The 22926-nt window shown below is 39.0% G+C and overlaps 1 protein-coding gene across 1 annotated transcript in view; it reads right to left on the bottom strand.

The window, feature by feature from the left end:
- LOC130926755 (E3 ubiquitin-protein ligase SH3RF3-like) overlaps nt 1-22926 on the bottom strand; it is a 195165-nt gene that overhangs the window by 3768 nt on the left and 168471 nt on the right. Inside the window, exons 8-9 of the mRNA XM_057851916.1 lie at nt 16262-16587; nt 79-437 (exon numbers count right to left, since the gene is read on the bottom strand). Coding sequence (XP_057707899.1) covers nt 79-437; nt 16262-16587 — 685 coding nt within the window. The remainder of the gene's footprint in view (nt 1-78; nt 438-16261; nt 16588-22926) is intronic.

The raw sequence follows: 22926 nt of genomic DNA, 5'->3' as shown, positions 1-22926 counted from the left end.
CTGGTCAACACAGAACGATTAGACTCAAGACAGTACCGTAAACCCCTAGTCTGTGAATCTGTGAGCAAGAGAACGCACCTCTCCCTGGATAGGGGCTTAGGTTCAGGCCGAAGCACCATAAGAACACTGCTGGCTCGCGTTGGCGGGGGTGACATGGGAAAGTTGGTATCCAAGGAACCCGACTTCCTGTGCAGTGGCTCAAGCCCCACAGCCCCGGCCATATCAATTTCGACGGGACACGAGCCCGCCCGCCCTTGGGAGACCATGGGACATGACCCGGAGCGGGCATGGTGGTGGTGAGGGTGATGGGTGAGATCGGCGCCTTGGCCGGGCGATGAGGGGTCGTGGGTGGGTGGTGAGGTGGGAGGTGAGCGAGGTTTCTTCTTTGCCGCCGCTCCGGATAGGAGTTTCAACAAACCTCCTGCTTTTCTCTCCTTCTGTTTAGGGAAAAGATAAGGAGTGTTTGGGAGCAGAAACAAAGCGGAAATTCAGTGTATCCCCAAAAATTGACATCATTTCACAGGCCAACAACTTTGGAAATTCAAAGCTCAAATTAAAAAAATATATTTTAAAATGTACAGTGCCTTGCAAAAGTATTCGGCCCCCTTGAACCTTGCAACCTTTCGCCACATTTCAGGCTTCAAACATAAAGATATAAAATTTTAATTTTTTGTCAAGAATCAACAACAAGTGGGACACAATCATGAAGTGGAACAAAATTTATTGGATAATTTAAACTTTTTTAACAAATAAAAAACTGAAAAGTGGGGCGTGCAATATTATTCGGCCCCCTTGCGTTAATACTTTGTAGCGCCACCTTTTGCTCCAATTACAGCTGCAAGTCGCTTGGGGTATGTTTCTATCAGTTTTGCACATCGAGAGACTGACATTCTTGCCCATTCTTCCTTGCAAAATAGCTCGAGGTCAGTGAGGTTGGATGGAGAGTGTTTGTGAACAGCAGTCTTCAGCTCTTTCCACAGATTCTCGATTGGATTCAGGTCTGGACTTTGACTTGGCCATTCTAACACCCGGATACGTTTATTTTTGAACCATTCCATTGTAGATTTGGCTTTATGTTTTGGATCATTGTCCTGTAGGAAAATAAATCTCCGTCCCAGTCACAGGTCTTGTGCAAATACCAACAGGTTTTCTTCCAGAATGTTCCTGTATTTGGCTGCATCCATCTTCCCGTCAATTTTAACCATCTTCCCTGTCCCTGCTGAAGAAAAGCAGGCCCAAACCATGATGCTGCCACCACCATGTTTGACAGTGGGGATGGTGTGTTCAGGGTGATGAGCTGTGTTGCTTTTACGCCAAACATATCGTTTTGCATTGTGGCCAAAAAGTTCAATTTTGGTTTCATCTGACCAGAGCACCTTCTTCCACATGTTGTGTGTGTCTCCCAGGTGGCTTGTGGCAAACTTTAAACGAGACTTTTTACGGATATCTTTGAGAAATGGCTTTCTTCTTGCCACTCTTCCATAAAGGCCAGATTTGTGCAGTGTACGACTGATTGTTGTCCTATGGACAGACTCTCCCCCCCTCAGCTGTAGATCTCTGCAGTTCATCCAGAGTGATCATGGGCCTCTTGGCTGCATCTCTGATCAGTTTTCTCCTTGTTTGAGAAGAAAGTTTGGAAGGACGGCCGGGTCTTGGTAGATTTGCAGTGGTCTGATGCTCCTTCCATTTCAATATGATGGCTTGCACAGTGCTCCTTGAGATGTTTAAAGCTTGGGAAATCTTTTTGTATCCAAATCCGGCTTTAAACTTCTCCACAACAGTATCTCGGACCTGCCTGGTGTGTTCCTTGGTTTTCATAATGCTCTCTGCACTTTAAACAGAACCCTGAGACTATCTCAGAGCAGGTGCATTTATACGGAGACTTGATTACACACAGGTGGATTCTATTTATCATCATCGGTCATTTAGGACAACATTGGATCATTCAGAGATCCTCACTGAACTTCTGGAGTGAGTTTGCTGCACTGAACGTAAAGGGGCCGAATAATATTGCACGCCCCACTTTTCAGTTTTTTATGTGTTAAAAAACGTTTAAATTATCCAATAAATGTTGTTCCACTTCACGATTGTGTCCCACTTGTTGTTGATTCTTGACAAAAAAATTAAATTTCATATCTTTATGTTTGAAGCCTGAAATGTGGCGAAAGGTTGCAAGATTCAAGGGGGCCGAATACTTTTGCAAGGCACTGTATGTGTAATGTTACATTATACAATGAGGAGCAGAAGTGTTTGCACCTCTTGTGATTTTGCAAGTTCACCCACTTAGAAAATAGGTACAGGTCTGAGATGATGATGATTTCAATCATACACTGCTGGCCAAAAGTATTGGCACCCCTGTATTTCTGTCAGATTTTTTTCAATTTTTCCCAGAAAATGATTGCAATTACAAATGCTTTGGTAGTAATATCTTCATTGATTTTTCTTACAATTAAAAAACACAAAAGAGAATGGAAAAAAATTAAATCATTATCATTTCACACAAAACTCCAAAAATGAGCCAGACAAATGTATTGGCACCGTTTGAAAAATCAGGTAATGCTTCTCTAATTTGTGTAATTAACAGCACCTGTTACTTACCTGTGGCACATAACAGGTGCTGGCAATAACTAAATCACACTTGCAGCCGCTTAAAATGGATTAAAGTTGATTAAACCTCCATCCTGTGTCCTTATGTGGACCACATTGAGCATGGAGAAAAAGAAGAACAAAGAACTGTCTGAGGACTTAAGAAACAAAAGTGTGAGGAAGCATGGGCAATCTCAAGGCTAGGGCTCAAGTCCGTCTCCAAAGACCTGAATGTTCCTGTGTCTACAGTGTGCACGGAAAAGAAAAATTGACGAGAGATTTCAAAGAAATATTGTGCGGATGGTGGATAAAGTACCTTGACTAACATCCAAACAAGCTGTCCAGGAGTCAGAGGGTACAACAGTGTCAACTCGTACTATCTATTGGCGTCTGAACAAAAACGGACTCTATTGTAGGATACCCAGGAAGACCCCACTTCTGACCCAGAGATATAAAAAAGCCAGGCTGGAGTTTGCCAAAACTTACCTGAGAAAGCCCAAAACATTTTGGAAGAATGCTCTCCGGTCAGATGAGAAAAAAGTAGAGCTTTTCGGGAAAAGGCATCAACGTAGAGTTTACAGGGAAAAAAACTAGGCCTTCAAAGAAAAGAACACGGTCCCCACAGTCAAACATGGCGGAGGTTCCCTGATGTTTTGGGGTTGCTTTGCTGCCTCTGGCACTGGGCTGCTTGACCGTGTGCATGGCATTATGAAGTCTGAAGACTACCAACAAATTTTGCAGCATAATGTAGGGCCCAGTGTGAGAAAGCCGGGTCTCCCTCAGAGGTCGTGGGTCTTCCAGTAGGACAATGACCCAAAACACACTTGAAAAAGAACTACAAAACGGTTTGAGAGAACGCACCGGGGACTTCTGAAGTGGCCAGCATAGAGTGCCAATACTTTTGTCCCATCGAACACCTGTGGAGGGATCTGAAAATGGCAGTTTGTAATTGCAATCATTTTCTGGGAGCAATTGAGCATTATCTGACAGAATTGCTGGGGTGCCAATAATTTTGGCCAGCACTGTCGATGCATTTCCACTCACAGAGACATAATCTAAAAAAAGAATTCAGAAATCACATTGAATGATTTTTAAAAATAATTTATTTGTAATTTACAAGGATTCATAAGTATTTGTACCCCTGAGAATCAGCAATAATTATAACACTCAAAGAGTCAGTCTACCTTAAAAAAGTCCACCTTTACCCTTTGAGTAACCAACCGCCCACCACAAATTTGAGCTCAATATTGTAACCTGTTCTCCCCACAGTCATAATTCAACTGCTAATATAGGCAAAACCAGCGAGCTTTCGAAAGACACCAGAAGAAAAAAATGTTGAGCTACACAAAGCTGGAAAAGGCTATGGGACAATTGGAAAGCAGCTTGGTCAGAATAAATCAACAGTTGCAGCAATTGTTAGAACACTGAAAAGGCTAAACATGACTGATAATCTACCACGTACTGGGGCTTCATGTAAAATCACTCCTCGTGTGGCATCACTCATGATGAGAAAAGTGAGGGCTCATTCTAGAACTACACGGCAGGAGCTGGTCAATGACCTGAAGAGAGTTGGATGCACAGTTTCAAAGGCTACTGTCAGTAGAATACTAAGGTGCAATGGTTTAAAATCATGAATTGCCCAGAAGGTTCCCTGTTGAAGCCAATACATGTGAAGGCCTGTCTGAAGTTTGCCATGGATCATCTGAATGATGGAGAGGGGTCATGGGAGAAAGTTATGTGGCCAGATGACACCAAAGTAGAACTTTTTGGTGCATACTTTACTCGTCGTGTGTGGAGGAAAAAGAAGGATGAGTACAATCCAAGAACACCATCCCCACTGTGAAGTATGTGGGTGGAAAACTCATGCTTTGGTGCTGCTTTTCGGCAAAGGGCACAGGACGACTGTACTGTATAAAGCAGAGGATGAATGATGAAATGTATTGTCAGATTTTGAGCTACAATCTCCTTCCCTCAGTCAGAAACTCGAATATGAGTCGTGGCTGGATCCCCCATCATGACAATGATCCGAAGCGCACAGCCAAGCATATCAAGTTTCTGGAGTGGCCTAGCCAGTCGCCAGACCTCTATCTAATAGAAAATCTTTGGATGGAGCTAAAACGTTTTTCAACGACCGTCCTGAAACCTGACAGATCTAGAGAAGATTTGTGTGGAGGAGTGGGCCAAAATCCCTGTTTCTATATGTAAAAACCTAATGAAGAACTACAAAAAGCGTCTGACCACTGTAATTGCAAACAAAAGCTTCTGCACTAAATATTAGCACTGATTTTCTCAGGAGAACAAATACTTCTGAACCCCAGGAAATTACAAATAAATTACTGAAAAACCATACAATGTAAGTTCCAGATTTTTAAAAATTTACATTTTATCTCTATAAGTGGAATTGCGTCTATGATTGAAATCTCAGACCTTTACCTATTTTCTAAGTGGGTGAACTTGCAAAATCACAAGGGGTGCAAATACTTCTGCACCTCACTGTACATATTTTTTCAGGCTAAAAAATGCCATTGATTTGCAAAGAAAAGTAAATGTGCGTCTTTGAATATAACCCAAGACTTTGCAGCATGCCTTCAACTGAAAATAATTCACCAAATAGCAAAAATGTACCAAAAATTTAAAGAAGCAAAAAATTGACTACTGACCATTTCACAGGCAATGCACATATTGAACTGTTGTGACATAAAATTCTGTTAATTACAGGTGACACCCTGATAATGTGCGTACATCCGCCATTTGTTTTCTATGATCAGCAGAATTTTTAAGGCTCCATTTTAATTAGGACCACAACTGTGTTTTTTGTAATGAAGACATCGAAACGATTGACCATTTATTTTTATATTGTAAAAATGTCAATGCATTGTGGGAAGATTTGTATGACTGGTTATTTCCTAAATTGGCAAATTTATCTAGTTTCACAAAAGAAAATGTTTTACATGGTATCTCTGTATTAGAGTCATCGCACCACCTGGCTATCAACATAATTATGATTCTTGGGAAATTTTTCATACATAATAATACATATTTCAAATCTATTTTTAATTTTAGTTTTCTTCACAAAGAATTATGTCACTATTTTTCGTCTTTGAAATATATGAAGGGGTAAAATGCTTTAAAATTGTGAAATTGTTGAGGAGCTTGACTTGACAAGTAGACCCTAGAATTTTTTCTTTTACTATTTTTTATTTTATATATCTTTTTTTTCTTTCCTCTATTTCTCTTTTTTTAAAAAAATTATTAAAAATTTTTTTTTCTTCAGTTATATGTGATTGTAATTTCTGATATTGTATTCATGATTTCTGCAGGCTTGTCTGTTACTTTTAAAGTTGTTTAACATTGTACCATGCCATATAAGTTGTAATGTTTGTTGTTGTTTGCTAAAAAAATAATAATAAAAAAAAAAAGTTTTCTATGAATGGTCTAGCCGCTGTTGTTCTACGAACCACAAGGTGGCAGTATACAGCCACTGAACTGCAACAACAACTCAGCTAAAATCACTTTTGTAGGATACCTTTCTGCAAAACATTTTTGCACTCGCATGTCCAGCCTCATAGTGGGAGTGTTTGATCCATTCATGATAAGGTCAGATTCCGAATAGTAGTAGACGGAGACGGCATGCTTAAGAGCAGTGCTGTAGTCTATGCCAGCTCCTGCCCACCCATCAAAGTAATTACTCCACCATTTTCTCGCCCACGCTCAACACGCTTTTACAGTAAATTATCTCAAAGATGAATACAGGGGCTGACAGATCAAACGACTTGTGCTAATTGCTTGTTGTCTTGAATGTTTCTTCAACGATTGGAGACCGAGCAAAACACTTAAAACATGTCAAGCGTTTGGTGGGAAGTTCATTTTCACCGCCGGCCACTTTGCAGTTTATGGCTAAAGTCATGTGAACGTATAATCACCTCATCATGGTTTTACATAAACGTAACAATTAGTTTCGATATTATATATAAATAGTTCAACTTGTTCAATTAAAGAGTATATATATATTTTTTGTAACTGACATGTATAGACGCATGATTTGCTATAGCGCAGTGGTGTCCAAACTATGGCCCACGGGTCAACTGCGATCCGCCGCTCAGCAGGCATGAAAATGGGTCAGGGGTTAAAAAGGTGAGAAGGGTGTAGAGGAAATATGTTCCGGTAGGGCTGTCCCAAACGACTAATTTTCTCCCGATTAGTCAGCCGACTATTTTTACAATTAGTCGACTAATATTTATTATTATTATTATTATTATTATTATTATTATTATTATTATTATTTTTTTTTTTTTACTAATTTAGCAATTAAATTTTTGTTGACGCTTATTAATTCACAAAAACATTTTGGAACACTTAAATTCTTTATTAAAGTACAAATAAACATGTAAAAAAACAATAATCACACATGAACACAGGTCATAATGAATCACACATGAACACAGGTCAAATGCTGATAGTAGGCCTGAACGATATTGGAGAAAAACTATCATTGCGATTTTTGGGGAGTTTGCGATCATATTATATTGAGATATTAAAACGAGAACATTTCCACCAAATAACTTGAATAGCTCCGTTCGGGATAGCTGCACTGTTGACGAAGAAAAACAGTTTGGTCGCGCTGCCTAGCAGGAGGGAGACTGAGACACTGTGGTGCTGTATGAGCGTGAAGCAGAAAAACATGAATGTATGTTGTTTTTAAATTCCGATGCTCTGAAAAATTGCGCCATCGGCCCTAAATTTTATAACTCAGTTTAATCCAGGATCTGCACAATTGCTGCGTTTATGAAGTAAAAAAAAAAGTTTAAATGTTGAAAAAAAGAAAAATAAATTACACGTCCTGCGATGTGACTATTGCACATTGCGATGGCGATGTTCAAACGATATATTGTGCAGGCTTAGCTGATAGCATTTACTAGTGCGAAAGAATTGAATGTAAAAAGATTCAGAACACTGACTTCGCCTTTCCGACATTATTCAAAACAATTCTTATAAAAAAATGTCTAGCATTATTATTATAGTATACTACTATATATAATAGTATTATAATTATATTATTAATTGCCAAACATATTTTTTAAAACGGGTGTCATTTTAAAGTTATTCTTAGTGTAAAATCTGAATTCTGTAGTATTATAGTATTTACATAATACAGTATTGATTCTGAAGTATGTGGGATTAACTCAGGAAGTTGTTATTTATATGACCAACGTGACATGCTTTTATTTTGAAATGTTTACCGGAAGTACGTTCGCTTAACCGCTAACAACTTTTCGTCAAGCTTGTGGTGTCACTAATAGATATTTTTTTTCTTTTCATTTTTTCCATTTGCAAATGCTGTTAACCAATGATTTTTTTACGTTTGAAGTGTCACCTTTTAACCGCAAGTTTGCGTTTTGGAAAAGACTGCCAATGTTTTATAGCAGGCTAAAGTAAGTTGTCTTTTTCCCCCATTAGTCTCAGTGTAGCAATGCTAACGTTTACAGTGTTTAATATTGATGTGTTTCCTTATTTTGTATGTGTGAACTGTAATTCTACGGCATGTTGTTGACCAATAAACATCTGGACACAACAACTGGAGTCTCATATGTCATCTACACGCACGCACAAATGTACGTATGCACGCGGTGATAAAACGCAGCCGTGAAAATTACCGCCCTCATTTTTATTTACATTTCGATAAATGGATTCATTGCATATCGCGACAGGCTAAGCAACTTCAATAAAACATGTCATTAGTTAGTTAGTTAGATGGACTTAAACCCCCCGCCCCCCTAAAAATTTTCTCCTCGGATCTACTCAATTCACGTAGGTCACCCTTTTTAACTTCAAAACAGCGAATTTCGCCGAAAGGTGAGTGATTTTCATGCCTGCTCAGTTTTTCAGCAAATTATGACAATATCATTGGATATGGCCCACACAATAAGTATAAATTCAGCCTACATTCTGTTGCACTACTCAATTTTAACACTAGATGGCGCTAGTCAGTTAAACAAAGCTTTTCTATTAGATTAAAACCTGACAACATGTGGACATCAGTGTTGGAAACCGTAGAATTTCAGCATTTTGTTTAACATTAATAAACTTGTATATGGCAGAAAACACTCAGGTGACTTGAAGTTCCACTCTGAGTCCCCCATTTTGGCCAAATTTCACAATTGACCTATATGCATGTGTGATACATCATTGGAAAGCTTAAAATCTCAATTTTCTGGGGGAGGAAAATTTAGAACTGGAGGGCATTTAAAAAAATAAAAAAAATAAAAAAAATACAATTGAGCGATAATTATGAGGTAGATATCCGTAACATATTTACAGAAACATTTTTTTTCATTGTCATTGTGACGTAATTTGTTTAAAAGTTTGAAATATGTGAGTGAATAATTTTATAAAGTCGTTTTTTTTAAACAAAATATTAGACATCGATGAATGATTTTAAGCTAAAAATGATAGACATTTCGATTAATAAATAAAATTACATACCTTCTTTTTATGGCTGTGTTAAACAAAAGCGGTTGCATGGTGTCTGTGAACTGGGGTCTCCAGGGTAAAATGGACTAATTAAAAATAGTTCAGGGGCTTAATGCACCAAGAAACTGCTATGGCAGCATAAAGACATAATGTTGTCTCAAACACAACTGATCTTTTGGCTTAAAATACAGCAGTTTATTTTAAAGAGGGGTACAAGAGCAGAAACTGCTTTTTCAGTCTTGTCTGTGTTTTCTGCCATATAAAAAATACAATGTGAAAAATTGAACTATCTTGGTAATGATTTCATTGACTTTGCTTTTGCTGGACATTTTCTCGTTGTTCTGGACATTGTGTTACAGTCGTGTAAATGTAAATATATACAGGTACTAGTATACTGCAATATCCGTATACCTCTGGTATATTTTGTTGCTTGTAGTCCTTAATTCAATTACTACAATGGACAGTTATTAAAGATGCACGATAATATCGGTTACCAATGATTATCGACCAACAGTGTTGGGCACATTACTTAAAAAAAGTAATTAGTCACATTACTCACTACTTCTTCCAAAAAGTAACTGAGTTAGTAACTGAATTACTCTATAGTAAAAGTAACTAGTTACCAGGGAAAGTAACTATTTCCGTTACTTTAAAAAGAACTTGTTGTATGTCAAAGAATTTGAAATTTTCTGAGCAGTATTCGAGTCAGTGGAATAGAGAAGAACAGACAGGTAGTTAACTTGTTAGGTGCTTCAGCAGATTTGAATTCCTTACCACAGATGTCGACAAAAGCTTTGCCCCGGGACATAAATTACACATTACATGCAGGTTATTTCCTTTAATTTCGACAAACTTGAAATAGTGTCTATATCTCCACCTCTTAAAGGACAATTTTTCTTCTGAATGCTCTGCCATCCCGACCCTGTGCATCTGTTTTGCGTGTGTGTGTTTGCCGCACGCGCTGTTCCGGTTTGCTTGTGAAATCACCGGCTCTTATTGGCTTAGCACGACACATGACTCTAACCCTCAGCCAATCACAATCACTTCCATCGCATCTCTCGAGGGGCATTCAGGTAGGTTCGTTTCCCGACAATTCACGTCACCTTCAAAGCGTCTGCCGTCCTCAAGATGGAAGCAGAATTATTGCTGGCTGACAGTGGGAGATGGGAACGAGGCTAGCATCAGGTGTAGCAAACACAGAAACGTTACCAAACTTTGTAAAGCATTGTCTAATTGAATGAGCAGGGACAAACAGCTTGGAGTCAGAAGTACGTGCGCTATTCTCGAACCTGAACGCACCCCAAGTCTTGGATGACAAATCAACAGAGCAGAGAGTCGACTCGACACGGCTGGTAGTTTCTTCAATTTATTCAGAGTAAGTAACGCACCGCTTTTGACCGTCAGTAACGGTAACGGCGTTGTAACGGCGGAAAAAGTAATTAGTTAGATTACCCCGTTACTGAAAAAATAACGCCGTTATGTAACGGCGTTATTTATAACGGCGTTACTCCCAACACTGTCGACCAATAATGGCAACATGACGTCACACAGATAATCCAGATTTTTTTAAAAATTCAACCGATAATGCAATCCGATAAATGTATACTTCATTTAGCCTCCAAATGTGCGCACTTGACGCAGTTTTGTCCAATTCTGCACCGCCGCCTCATCCCCTTCTCCCTCTGAAGCCTGTCGCATGAGTAACGTCACACGAAATGCTTGATACCATGGCGGCGGCGTCACAAGTGTGCGTTTACTTTTCCCTGTGTAAAACAAATAACGCTGTCGCCATCTGCAAATATAAATAGAGCATAATATTTGCTCTTGTGCATACTTTAAAATTTTACATATATCTTTGAATAGAATTATTGACCTGACATTATTGGCTGGAACGAGGAGGAATTTATCAGTTATCGATATCGGTTGAAAAATGTATTATCAGGCATCACTAACAGTTATAGACCTTGAATCCATTTCAACTTGGAAGGCTGGCATTGAGTGATCATGTTTCACTTCCATTGAGGGCAATAGACATCCAGTCCATTTTGACTAGGAGGGTGGCAGCGACTGAACGATTGCTGTCAGCCCTCCAATCAAATTGGATTAGATGTGTACCGCTTTCAATGGACATAAAAATAAAACAAATAAATACATTTTGATAACCTGATTTTTTTTTTTTTAAACCTGATTCCCATCATCTATTTAACAAATGAAAGTGGAAGGATTTCAAGTAAGTTGGCCCTTGAATCATTTGATTTTTCTGAAAGCAGCCCTCGGAGAAATATGTTTGGCCTTTACTCATCATTGAGAGCAAAAACACTTAAAATTGTTGCTCACTGAAAAAAAAATAGAGAGGTAAAGGATTTTTAAAGGACTCACTCAAAGCTCTCGCCATCAAGCATCTTCTATTCTGGCTTCCTAATGTTCAACATGTGTGTGTGCTTTGTGTGGGCCTGTGTGCAGCAAATCTGCCAGACATTATCAGATGTGCTCCATCATTTCCCGTAGATTCAGTTGGACGAAAACAGACAGACGGTTCTGTGTCATTACAGGCTTGGTCGCCTAGAACAACTAAAGGTATCAAATGTGATGATGGAGAACGTTGTGAATAATAATATTTTGGAGAGAAGGTGACAATCCAGTCGATGCTGACCATCTGAAATTCTAAATCTGCACCAGCACCAAACAGATGGGATGCCGGTTGTTTTAAGTAGGTGGTGCCAGGAGCTAACTTGAAATCCTACTGTTTGCATTATTCTAACAAACTCGATATAATAAAAAAGACATTTAACCATAGTCTAATATCATAGTATAAGAATTATAATATAAGTTATAATACACAGACGCACTCCTAACAAAGTGGGAGGCCAGCGCTGAGTCATTAGTACATTCCATATCAGCCCTCGTCTGATAGGCAAAGCAAAAGACGCCGCTGTCATCTCTTCCGTGGGGCCAAGACACCCCGACCTACTAAAGCAACACCAGAGAACAAGAAAAACTAAATTTGACAGCTCGGCCCCTTTCAGTCGTCAAGGTAGGCCCAACCTCCCACCTTAGTTGCCTTAGCAACCACGACCCAGCAACAAAAGGTGACGCATGGACTTGACTGCCCAAACCCGCAACAGAAGAATTATCCTAAAACAACACCCTTCGCCTGGCCCACCCCACCGCAGCCTTCAAAAGACTGAATATTTAACTAAACGTTGTCATTTTTCCCGGGAACCTTTTGTTGACGTGTAATAGGGTGACCTTGCCTCCTCGCCTGAGTCTGTTTCTGTTTCGCCTTGCCGTTTGATCGCTGTCGACCTGAATAAATTGTCAACTTGTGCTTTGAAGCCTTTTTCCAGCTTTTAAAATGGAGTCAGTACAAAAGGTTAAGACTAAGGGGCAGTTTACATGGCGACTCTGCGACACAAAGACGCAACGACTGAGTTGCGGACTCGCCTCGCGTGCATATGGTGTCGGCGAAGACGAAAAATTCTGAATCCTGCCTCCAAAGTGGAAGAATCCGTTTGCGGGGGGTTGAGGGGGGCTACCTCGGCATGCATATCAAAGGCTTCTGCGGCGCGAGACTGCGCTGTTAACGTCAGCTCTCGTACACGTCACATTGGGCGTGCGCAGCGGTGCTACTAAACATTAAAAACAGCAAATATGGCGGAATGTCGGCTTTAATTTACTGTTTTAATAATATTTTTAAATTAAATATGTTGAACGTTTAAATTTTTGTGCCTTTTTGAACAAAAGAAAAATGACATTGCTTCGAGTGGGCGGGCATATTTTTTTCCGGCTGAGGGAGCTGGGTGGGGGTCGCCCAGTAAATCTGCACTGTCCCCTAGGGTCTGGCATGAATACTACATCGTTTTCATGCGGAATTGCGAGATTGTTCAAATGGAGACGCAAATGCAAATGCAAATTTGAAATTGTTCGTATTCTCGGAGCGTCACCATGTAAACGGCCCCTAAGGTGAATGCGCGGAGTTTGGCCTTTTGGCCGGGTGGTAGGTCTCTTGCTGCCTTCAGGGTGGAAGGCAACATAAATAGTCGGAAATGTCAACAAATCTTAGCTGCCTCTTACATTCCTAAGCATAAAAAGGGACAAATTCTGCAGCAGGATGGTGCTCCATCGCATACTTCAATCTCTACCTCAAAGTTCCTCAAGGCAAAGAAGATCAAGATTCTCCAGGACTGGCCAGCCCAGTCACCAGACATGAACATCATTGAGCATGTCTGGGGTAGGATGAAAGACGAAGCATGAAAGACGAAACCCAAGAATGTTGATGAACTCAGGGAGGCATGCAAGACTGCTTTCTTTGATGTTCCTGATCAATAAATCATCATCAATAAATTGTATGAATCCTTGTCAAACCGCATGGATGCAGTCCTTCAAGCCCATGGAAGTCATGCAAAATATTAAATTTGGATCACACAGCACCACTACTTAATTTGCTTATGTTATGTAACATATTTTTGTATTTGAAGTAGAGCTGAAACGAGTACTCGAGCAACTCGAGTAACTCGAGTTTAAAAACTGATCCGAGTAATTTTATTCACCTCGAGTAATCGTTTATTTTGACAGCTCTAAGCATCACGTTTTGCTCGGACTACTTTTAATGCGGGACAACGCGCTGTCACGTTCGGAGAGGAAGAAGGGGGGGAAAAAAGCTTACTGCAGCTGACAGTCGCCACAAACGACGCCGACGTTGCCAAATACTAGCCCGCACGATGCTACGTTGGTAACAGCTAGCGTCTGATGCGTCTCATAAAGATCACATGTATGTTGAACTAGATGCGCAATGACAGACTCGGCCGCGTCTGGGCAGCGTTATCAAACAGCCGCCATCTTAAAGCAGTACAGCGCTAAGCGCTAATAAAGAGCGCTAATAAATAAGATTAACGTTACTGTCACTACTAGCGCACGTAAAGTTAGCCCTGCGGAGGACTAGGTTTCAATTAATTATGACCACTGTCGTTGCGTGGCTAACGTGTCTTACATACAGGCTTTAACATAACATAGCATTGTGGAGTGATGAGGGTGTAAAATAAAAACTTAATCATGCTAACTATCAATTTTAGCTCAGTAGTCATTGCTGGATAAAACACCAAGTAGCACTGGTCCCTAATGTGCTCCAGTACAGCCTGTATCATACATTTATTTTGAACACTGCAAAAACTCAAAATCCTATCAGGACTTACAGTTTAGACTAACTTAAAACTTAACTAGAACTTAAAAATGGCTTGACACAAAGAGAAATTCAATTGAAACACGTGGGAAAAAATCCTAACTTTTAAGTGATGTGTGTTATCAAGCGTAACGGCATTTTTAGGTAATATATATATGTATATATATATTTTTTTAAATAAGATCTAAAAGTTTTTTGAGTGAAAGCAGTGAATTAGTCTTTTTTTTTTTTTAATTCTAGCTACAATATACATCGAAAATAAAGACATTGATTGACTGAAAATGGTTCAAGATTAGATGAAATGTCTTGTTTTCTCATGTATATTTATAATTGCTCTTCACCTAAAAATATATTTGTTTTATCCGATTACTCGATTAATCGATAGAATTTTCAGTCGATTACTCGATTACTAAAATATTCGATAGCTGCAGCCCTAATTTGAAGTACATTTTTTGTTCAATTTTCACACTACTTTCTGTAGGCGACACAACTTTTGTCTTGCCAAAATTTTACCTTTATGTCTTCATTAAATGATAAATCTTTTTTCAGTGAAACATTTATTTTTGCACATTCAACATCATTCGGAGGGTCTGAACTTTCATATGAGCCACTTCTGAAACCAATTGAATAATTAAAAGTCAGGTTATTAGCAATTGTTTCTACAAAATGGAGAAGCGACAAGACTTTTGTCAGGGACTGTATGTTAGGGATGTCCCTGATGCAATTATGTGATCGGAAATTGGACCCGATCACATCACTTCCAGTGGATCGGAACCAGGTATAAAAAAAGCTCAGGTTTTTAAAATACAAAATAAATCTATCGCTGTCAGTGGCAGTGAAACATGATGTCTCAATGCCAGCCTTTCTCGTTGAAATGGATTGAATGTCTATAACTGTCAATGGCAGTGAATGGCTAAAAGCAATAAAATAATCCAGAGGTATAAGTACCTGTATATTGTAAATTGTGACCTCTGAACTAATGGAGAGGCACAGTTTAAGTGACTAGGTTCTTCTAGTGTTTAAAACTGTAAATTGCAACAGAATGTAGGCTGTATTTAAGCCTCTTGTGAAGGCCATATTCCATGATATTTTCATAATTTGTGGATCAATAAAAACTGGGCAGTCGGCCACAATTGGCGCGCAGGCCGTAGTTTGGACATGTGTAATTGCAGCTTCAAATATGTGTCACTTGATGGTATATCGAAAAAGGAAACAGGCACTCAATCTGTATTGAGAACTTGGGTAATGCCAGCTAGAGGTTTGTGATACAGAACTCGTCCAGGGGATACATAGAGAAAGTCTGCAATTCTTTGAATGCCTCCAAATTACAATTACAAGAAGTTAAATTCATCCTACCAAATTGAACGGACACGTAAATAGAATACAAATCAAATCTGTAGCTGCAGGTTGGAGAAGAGGATTCATTAATATCTGGGCCTAATAAAAAACAAGAGCCATCTTTGAGTGGGATGATGTAAACAAGCCTGCTGTTCTACCATCACAGAGCTGTTTGTCAGCTAGCCATGTAGTTAGATTAGCTGTCCAACACAGCGGAGCCGGCAGTGAAAACAAATGGAGCTTAGACAGATGCAGTGCTTTTCTCTGCCATCATTCAATGTGAGCATGTCTGGATTTGACACTCCGAGTTTCCGCGCGGCAGACGAGGCGGCGTTGGAGACCGAGTTCAATATAAGAGCCGTGAGGTATGGGAGATTTTCTGACGTAGGTAGAACAGAGCCAAGCATGCATATATAGTAATACAAAATGTGGCTTCATTTCATATAATCCCATTGCCTTTGCAGCTGTGGAAGCAGAAATGATTCAATAATTAGCTCTGATACGTATAATTGCTTTGCTGAAGGGCTATGGCGTAGGCAAAATGAGAAACTATAATATTTTCAGACCTGTCTCTTTAACATGCAAAAGCCTTCGAATATAAAATCTGGCAGATTTTTTTTTTTTGGTCTGTCTGAAGTTTTAAACCAATACAGGGCAGTCAACTGCCCTTGAGGTAGCTATACTTACCTTCTCTGGTTTGGGGGCAAGGATGCACTGCGTAGGTGCATGAGAAGGACCTGGCGATGGCGGCTGCAAGGGGATGGTCGCCTCCCCGTTGAGTAGCACTGCTGATACGTTGGGTGGTGTGAGGCAGGAAAGAGGAGATGACAAGGGCAGGTGGGGCCGTGAGGCGGGGGACGACAGTGGAGAAGGCCCCAAACTGGACCCCGGAGATGTCATTGAGAGAGGGCGTCCGGATTGGCCGGAGCAACGTGAAGGCGAGGAGCTCTGAGAGCGCAGGGATGATATCGCCACCGCGGGGCGCTCTGGGCTTCCAGCAGGAGAACTATGGACTAACATAGATACAAATATATTTTCTGCATTAATACAGCCACGAGGACCTTTCACTGACAGCAAGTTGACATTAGTTCTCATTAATTCTGGAAGGGAACATTTATCACTGCGTTTCACCTTTTTAGCAGTTAATTAGAAATAACACGTATCATTGGACCAGGACAACAAAGTGGCACACTACAGCTTCAGTCGCAACAACAGTACTGCATTATGATGTTTGATGATTTACCATCACTTGACTGAATGTGGATGAATTAGAATCTGAGTGGAATTTTGGCTGAAATTCCATGGTAAGCCTGAATTGCCCTTTCATAAACCTCACCATTAGTTGATGTGAAAGCTCCAACAAACATTGCGCTAAGCCTTCCCGTTGGGGGCCGACCCAGGCAGAGCATTTGGCTTTCACTGTGATAAACAGAAAAATACGCTGTGTTCAAACGCCGGATTTAGGTGGAAAAATGACTAAAGTTTTATTGCATACAGGCAGACAGGAGTGTCTCAAGAGTGATTTGGTCGAGGATTCAAGGTAATTATTATGTAAAATTAGGGGTGCACGATATCCATTTTTTGAAACCGATACCGATAACTTCCTTCTCCTCAAAGCCAATACAGATAACCGATAATAAATATATAATTTTTAAATGTATATTCACAGTTTTTGAATCCCTGGAGGTTAAAAAAAGACTAGTGGTGGATTCAACATAGATTTGCCTTTGACCTAACCAGATTTTTCATGATGACATGAACATAATTATAATGAACAAAACAAAGACAAGAACATCTCAACTTCAAATAAAGTTTCTATATTTATTTTTTCAAATAAATATAATTTAAGTCAGTCACAATCAATCAGTCAATATCCTTGACGATGTGTTCTCCTGAACAATAAGCACAGAACTAAAACAAACATAAACCCAACAGGTATTGTGCTTTGTCAACAGATAAAAACATTTTGTGCTACAGGAGAGGAGACTGTTGTGGTCTTGGTCCATGAAACAACTTAACCTGGCAATTATGGGACAGCAAGCCTATCAATACCCAAAAGGCCTCTCAATAACTTGTAAAAATAACACTTTAAAATGCAAACATTTGCTAATTTCCACAGTAAGGTTCATCACTCAATGATAGAAAAATAAGGCCTCTAGAACAGTAAGAAAACTTTGCATAAGCCACTGCTAGGATTTAAGTAAAGGATTGCTTTTAAAGTAAAGTAAAGATAGCTTTTAACCAAGAATCTAGACTGTTCTATTTTCATATCTATAGAAATTCAGGGATGTATGAATTTATTTACAAGAATTTAAAATGCTCTTTGTTTTGTGATGGTCGCCATGTTGTATCCAAACACAGTAGCGTAACTTTACATTCAAATGATCAGGTAATTTTTGGCTAACTGCCCGTCTGTTGCAAAAAAGTAATTTAGACATTTCTGCATCTATACAATTTTTTTTTTTTTTTGCCTTTTACGGATTTAGTTTTATGTAACATTTCAACCTAAAAATGACGAGGGCCAGATGGCCGGCAAGACGTGCCTCCGTGCTGAGGCAATAGTAATATCGGAATTAAACCTAAATAGGTTGTGATTGTATATAGAAAAAATGCAAATTTTGCTTTCGTTGAGTAAAATTAAGAAGATTCTGCTTGCTTTCCTCAAGTATTAAGTTCCTGATGTGAAAATTCAGTGATTTATTAGCTGTTGAAAACTCACACTAAAGAAAAAAAAAAAAAAAGTTGCTATTTTGGGCAAAAACCTTATATGATATGTTAAATATTGCTATTGATTCTGAAAATATAGGTGATTATCTCTGTATTTGGTGATTTTTGTGCTTCTAGCGTAGAATTTGAGCATTTTATTGCCATTTTAAGTTTTGTTATACTTGTATAAAAAATAATTAATCGGGATTTTATTAGGGAACGACTTTGAATTTTGAATTACATACATGTCGCTGTTCATGGAGGCTCATACAGTATATGCCTACGGGAGGTGCCTGTTTTGGTTTTAGGTCGCTAGCGGCTTTGGTTTTGAAAATTTTTTAATTTTAAGTTTTTGAAAATAGGCCCCCTACGGATCGGCCCCGTGTCCCATCAACTGATAGTGAAGTCTATAGCCATTTATTTTCACACAAAATCTAATATTTTCCAAACTTTTGAATGCACACATCCCATTGTTGCGTTTTACCCATTTTGAAGAATCGGAAGGTGAAAATTTGTAATCCATTAATTGACCCATACATTTCTTGGAACGCTTTGCATCGCAATCTGGCAGGCAGCTCGGCCTGTCGGTCGGGCTGAAACTGTAATGGATGAGTAAATGAATTTCGTTGCACTTGTTGTAACGACAAATAAAAAAAACAACTGGTACAACTAGAATTAAACAGTCATTATCATCAAGCTCTTCACATTTTTATATCATGAGACCATAATGACACTCTCCATTGCAAGGCTTCAACTTGTTTGCGATGTCAAAAAAATATGAAATGAACATCCATGGAAAAATGCTCATGGATCAAACAATTTGTCATTGGCTTTTGTTTGGAAACCAAAAGCTGTACAAATTACACTGTGATAATTATCACTTGGACAAAAGTGAATAAAAGGTCAGGTTAAATTCAAGTGTTACTTTGAGATCCATCCTGAAAATGTACCCCATATACCAATAGTGAATATTTTGAAAAACATAAGAAGTATAAATAAATCCAAGTTGCTGCCTTCATATTAATCTCTGTACTCAGCTTCCATCTGTATGTGAACATTTGGCACCAGATATTTAAAACAAAAACAAACATACACCACAACCTCACAACGCATATGGAGTTTGATGCCCATTGCTTTACAACACTGCATTATCGTGGCTTGCCAATATGTGATGTATTTCTGTTCCAGATGTATGGGTATGTATGGGAACGACACAATTGGAGACTGAAAAAGCGAAAGAGGCAAGCGGCTCTGTCATTACGCCTACATAGAACACAAAAACAAAGTGATGTCATTCAGTAGTGTTTCTTTGTGCGGCCTAGTCTCTCAGTATCAAGCAGTGTTGTTTGTGTGCGTGTGTGTATGTAACGCTACACTCCTACACCTGCTCCACATCATCCGCACATGCCATGCAGACCTGCCAAGGTTCATTTACTTGCTGCCAGCTCTGCCCTACAGCGCCAACAAAGCAGCAATGTTTCTATTTTAAAGCCATTTTTTGGGTTATCTTTGTTCAGCTCGGTTACCTTTTTCCAAACTTCTTCCCATTATTTGGCATTTGTCCCGAATGTATCTTCTCTGTTGATGTTCCAATATTATATTTTAAGACGACAAACTCTCATTAATTTGATTTTGGATTTAACTGCCTAGCTTATTCCGGTGTTGTTTTCATCAACAATGACGATTACAAAAATATTTCGTCGACGAACAATTTTTTCATGACGATGACGTCACGATGACGAGCTAAAAACTTAGGAGACTAAAATATAGCAAGACAAATGCAAGTTTTTGTCTGACTAGATGACAACGAGCCAAAAAATGCGACATACTTTGTGTTTCTATTATTTTGGATGCAAATAAAGTATTTTGTTCATCGCTAAACCGTGTCTGTGTCTGCTCAGGGATCCCCTCCATTCCGCGAATCCTAACAACCGGAGTTTAGGATGTGTCTAGGGCTCCATCTTGCTTGTTTGGAAACACGGTAAGATTTGTTTTCCTTATCTTGGCAAAAGAGAATATGCAATGCTGCTTTAGCCTTTAAAGGTCTGTGCTGAGTGATCATCAGACGGTAGTTGTAACTCCTAGCGTTAGCCTAGTGTTCACGTTAGCATTAGCTTCAGAAAGGCAAGCATCCTTTTAAAATGCTGGCCAGTCAAAAGCAGAGCAACTTGGCTTTTCTGGTCTTTAAGGGGCAGTTTACATGGCGACTCTGCGACACAAAGACGCAATGACTGAGTAGCGGAATCACCTCGCGTGCATATGATGTCGGCGAAGACGAAAAATTCTGAATCCTGCCTCCAAAGTGGAAGAATGTGATTATGGGGGATTGAGGGGGGCTTGCTTCGCATGAATATTTAAAAGCTCCCGCGGCGGGAGACCGCGCCGATAACGTCAGCACTCGTGCACGTCACATTGGGCGTGCGCAGCGGTGCTACTAAACATTAAAAACAGCAAATATGGTTGAATGTCGGCTTTAATTTACTATTTTAATAATATTTTTAAATTATATATGTTGAATGTTTCCATTTTTGTGCCTTTTTGAACAAAAGAAAAATGCCATTGCTTCAAGTGGGCGGGCATATTTTTTTCTGGGCTGTGGAGCTTGTTGGGGTCAAAGTACATCATTCGCTGTCACCTTGTAAATCTGCACTGCCCCCTAGGGCCTGGCATGAATACTACATCGCTGTCATGCGGAATTTTAACATTGTTTGAATGGAGACGGCAAATTTGAAATTTTTCGTATTCTCGGAGAGTCACCATGTAAACCGCCCCTAAGTCTAGAGGAGAGCCAGTTGGAAAAATGTCATTTAGCTGATAGCCCACTTTAACTGTTTTGTTAGGTAAATACGCAATTACTGGGAAATACTGATTGCTTGCAATTTCTGGTTAGACTGTTAGAATAGCAAAAATATTTCCAGACTTCTCAGTGTTAAACGCTTGGACAACATTTTTTGACTTACAGTTCGTGGCTTCCAGGTGGGTTTAGTTGAAAATGATGTACTGCTTTTCCTGCTGAGTGTGTATTATCACCACCAAGTTGGTGTTGTCCTTGTAGATGCTACAATAAGTGCTCCTCTGTCTATGTTCATTAGAAATTGTTGGAAACCTTAGTTTATTTTTGGGCTTATAATTTTGAACTTTACAGACGAAAACATTTTGAGTAAGTGTCGACTAAAACTAGACAAAGATTGTGTGAGATTTCGTCGACTAAAACTAGACGAAGACGAACATATTTTTGAAATGGCTAACTTATGACAAAGACTAATAAGTATTTTCGTCCAAATGACTAAGACTAAAACAAAAAGGGCTGCCAAAAACAACACTGCCTTATGCAAATAGGGCTGCAGCTATCAATTATTAAAGTAATCGATTAATCTATTAATTAGTTTGAGTAATCGAGTAGTTAATGCGTCGCAGAATATATTTTAGTAGATGTTAAACAAAGGTTTGCTAAGATTGAACTTTCAAAAGAGCATTAAATACAAATACAAAATTAAATTCTGAGTGTTTTTTCAAAATTTGCAGAATTACACGTTCATTTGACAAGAGCAATAAATGCTTTTAAAATACCTGAGATCAACCTCAAACGGTAAAAATAATAAATGAGGTAGGAAGTACACCAAAAAAAAAAACAATTGGCTAACTTGCCTAGCAAAAGTCTGTTAGCTTAAATGCTATAAATTAATAATTGCAAACCTTTTTTTAAACAATGCTCTTAACAAATCGCTCAAACAGGTCTTAACAGGGAGCAGCTGGGTCCAGCCATGTTAGACCACTTATGACATATTGACTGTTGCCACTAGAGGGCAGTGTATCCCCAAATCAAATCAATCAATCTGAATGCAAACACTTTCAAAACAAACCATTACAATGACACTCTAATTAAACAAATCCTCGAAGCAGCAAAATTTGATCCGAAACTTTTTTCTAATCGAATTACTCGAGTTAATCGATTAATCGTTTCACCACTATATGCAATCCTCAAGTTTGTGTTTTTCTAACATTTTCTCGCTTGTCTTTCAAGTCATTACAATGTCTTCCCACCGCTTTTCCAGGCTTTGTGTATGAACATGACCTCAGTTCCAGCAGGCTGTTAACACTGGCTGAACTTATGCAGCAAGGGTGGCGCAGTTCAAGATTGACCTGTGATTAGATTAACCCATCGACTGAATATGTCGCTGATTGCCTGCGGTGAGTGGAGATTTGGAAGCAGGAAGTGAAGGCCTTTTTCTCTTCTCTGTATTAAATAAAAGTGCAATGTGTCTCCAGTATTGAATGATAATTCTATTGAACAAAGTACATTGACACAAAACAGCACTATGCTGCAGCTACACATTTGATGAGCCAACATTAAGCAGAAGATTTACCTTTCTGACACACGAATAATAAGATAGACTGAATACTTTTGAGACTTCATGTTATTTCAGGAATTGTGTTACAGCAAGTTATGACATAACCTTGAAAAACATGCTGGCTTCATTTGAATCACATTTTTAGCTGCATATTTTGAGCTAAAGAATATTTTCTGAGAAGTCATCTACAGTACAGTACATGCGATATTGTCTTTGCTAATACAATTGAGGTTGTCAAATTCTAAAGACTAAAGACTGATTGAATTAAAATGAAAATTTTTAGCTATAACAAAA

This window comes from Corythoichthys intestinalis, chromosome 12 (genome assembly GCF_030265065.1).
Source record: "Corythoichthys intestinalis isolate RoL2023-P3 chromosome 12, ASM3026506v1, whole genome shotgun sequence".
In the NCBI taxonomy this organism is placed as follows: Eukaryota; Metazoa; Chordata; class Actinopteri; order Syngnathiformes; family Syngnathidae; genus Corythoichthys; species Corythoichthys intestinalis.
This window is presented reverse-complemented; position numbering and strand designations above follow the sequence as displayed.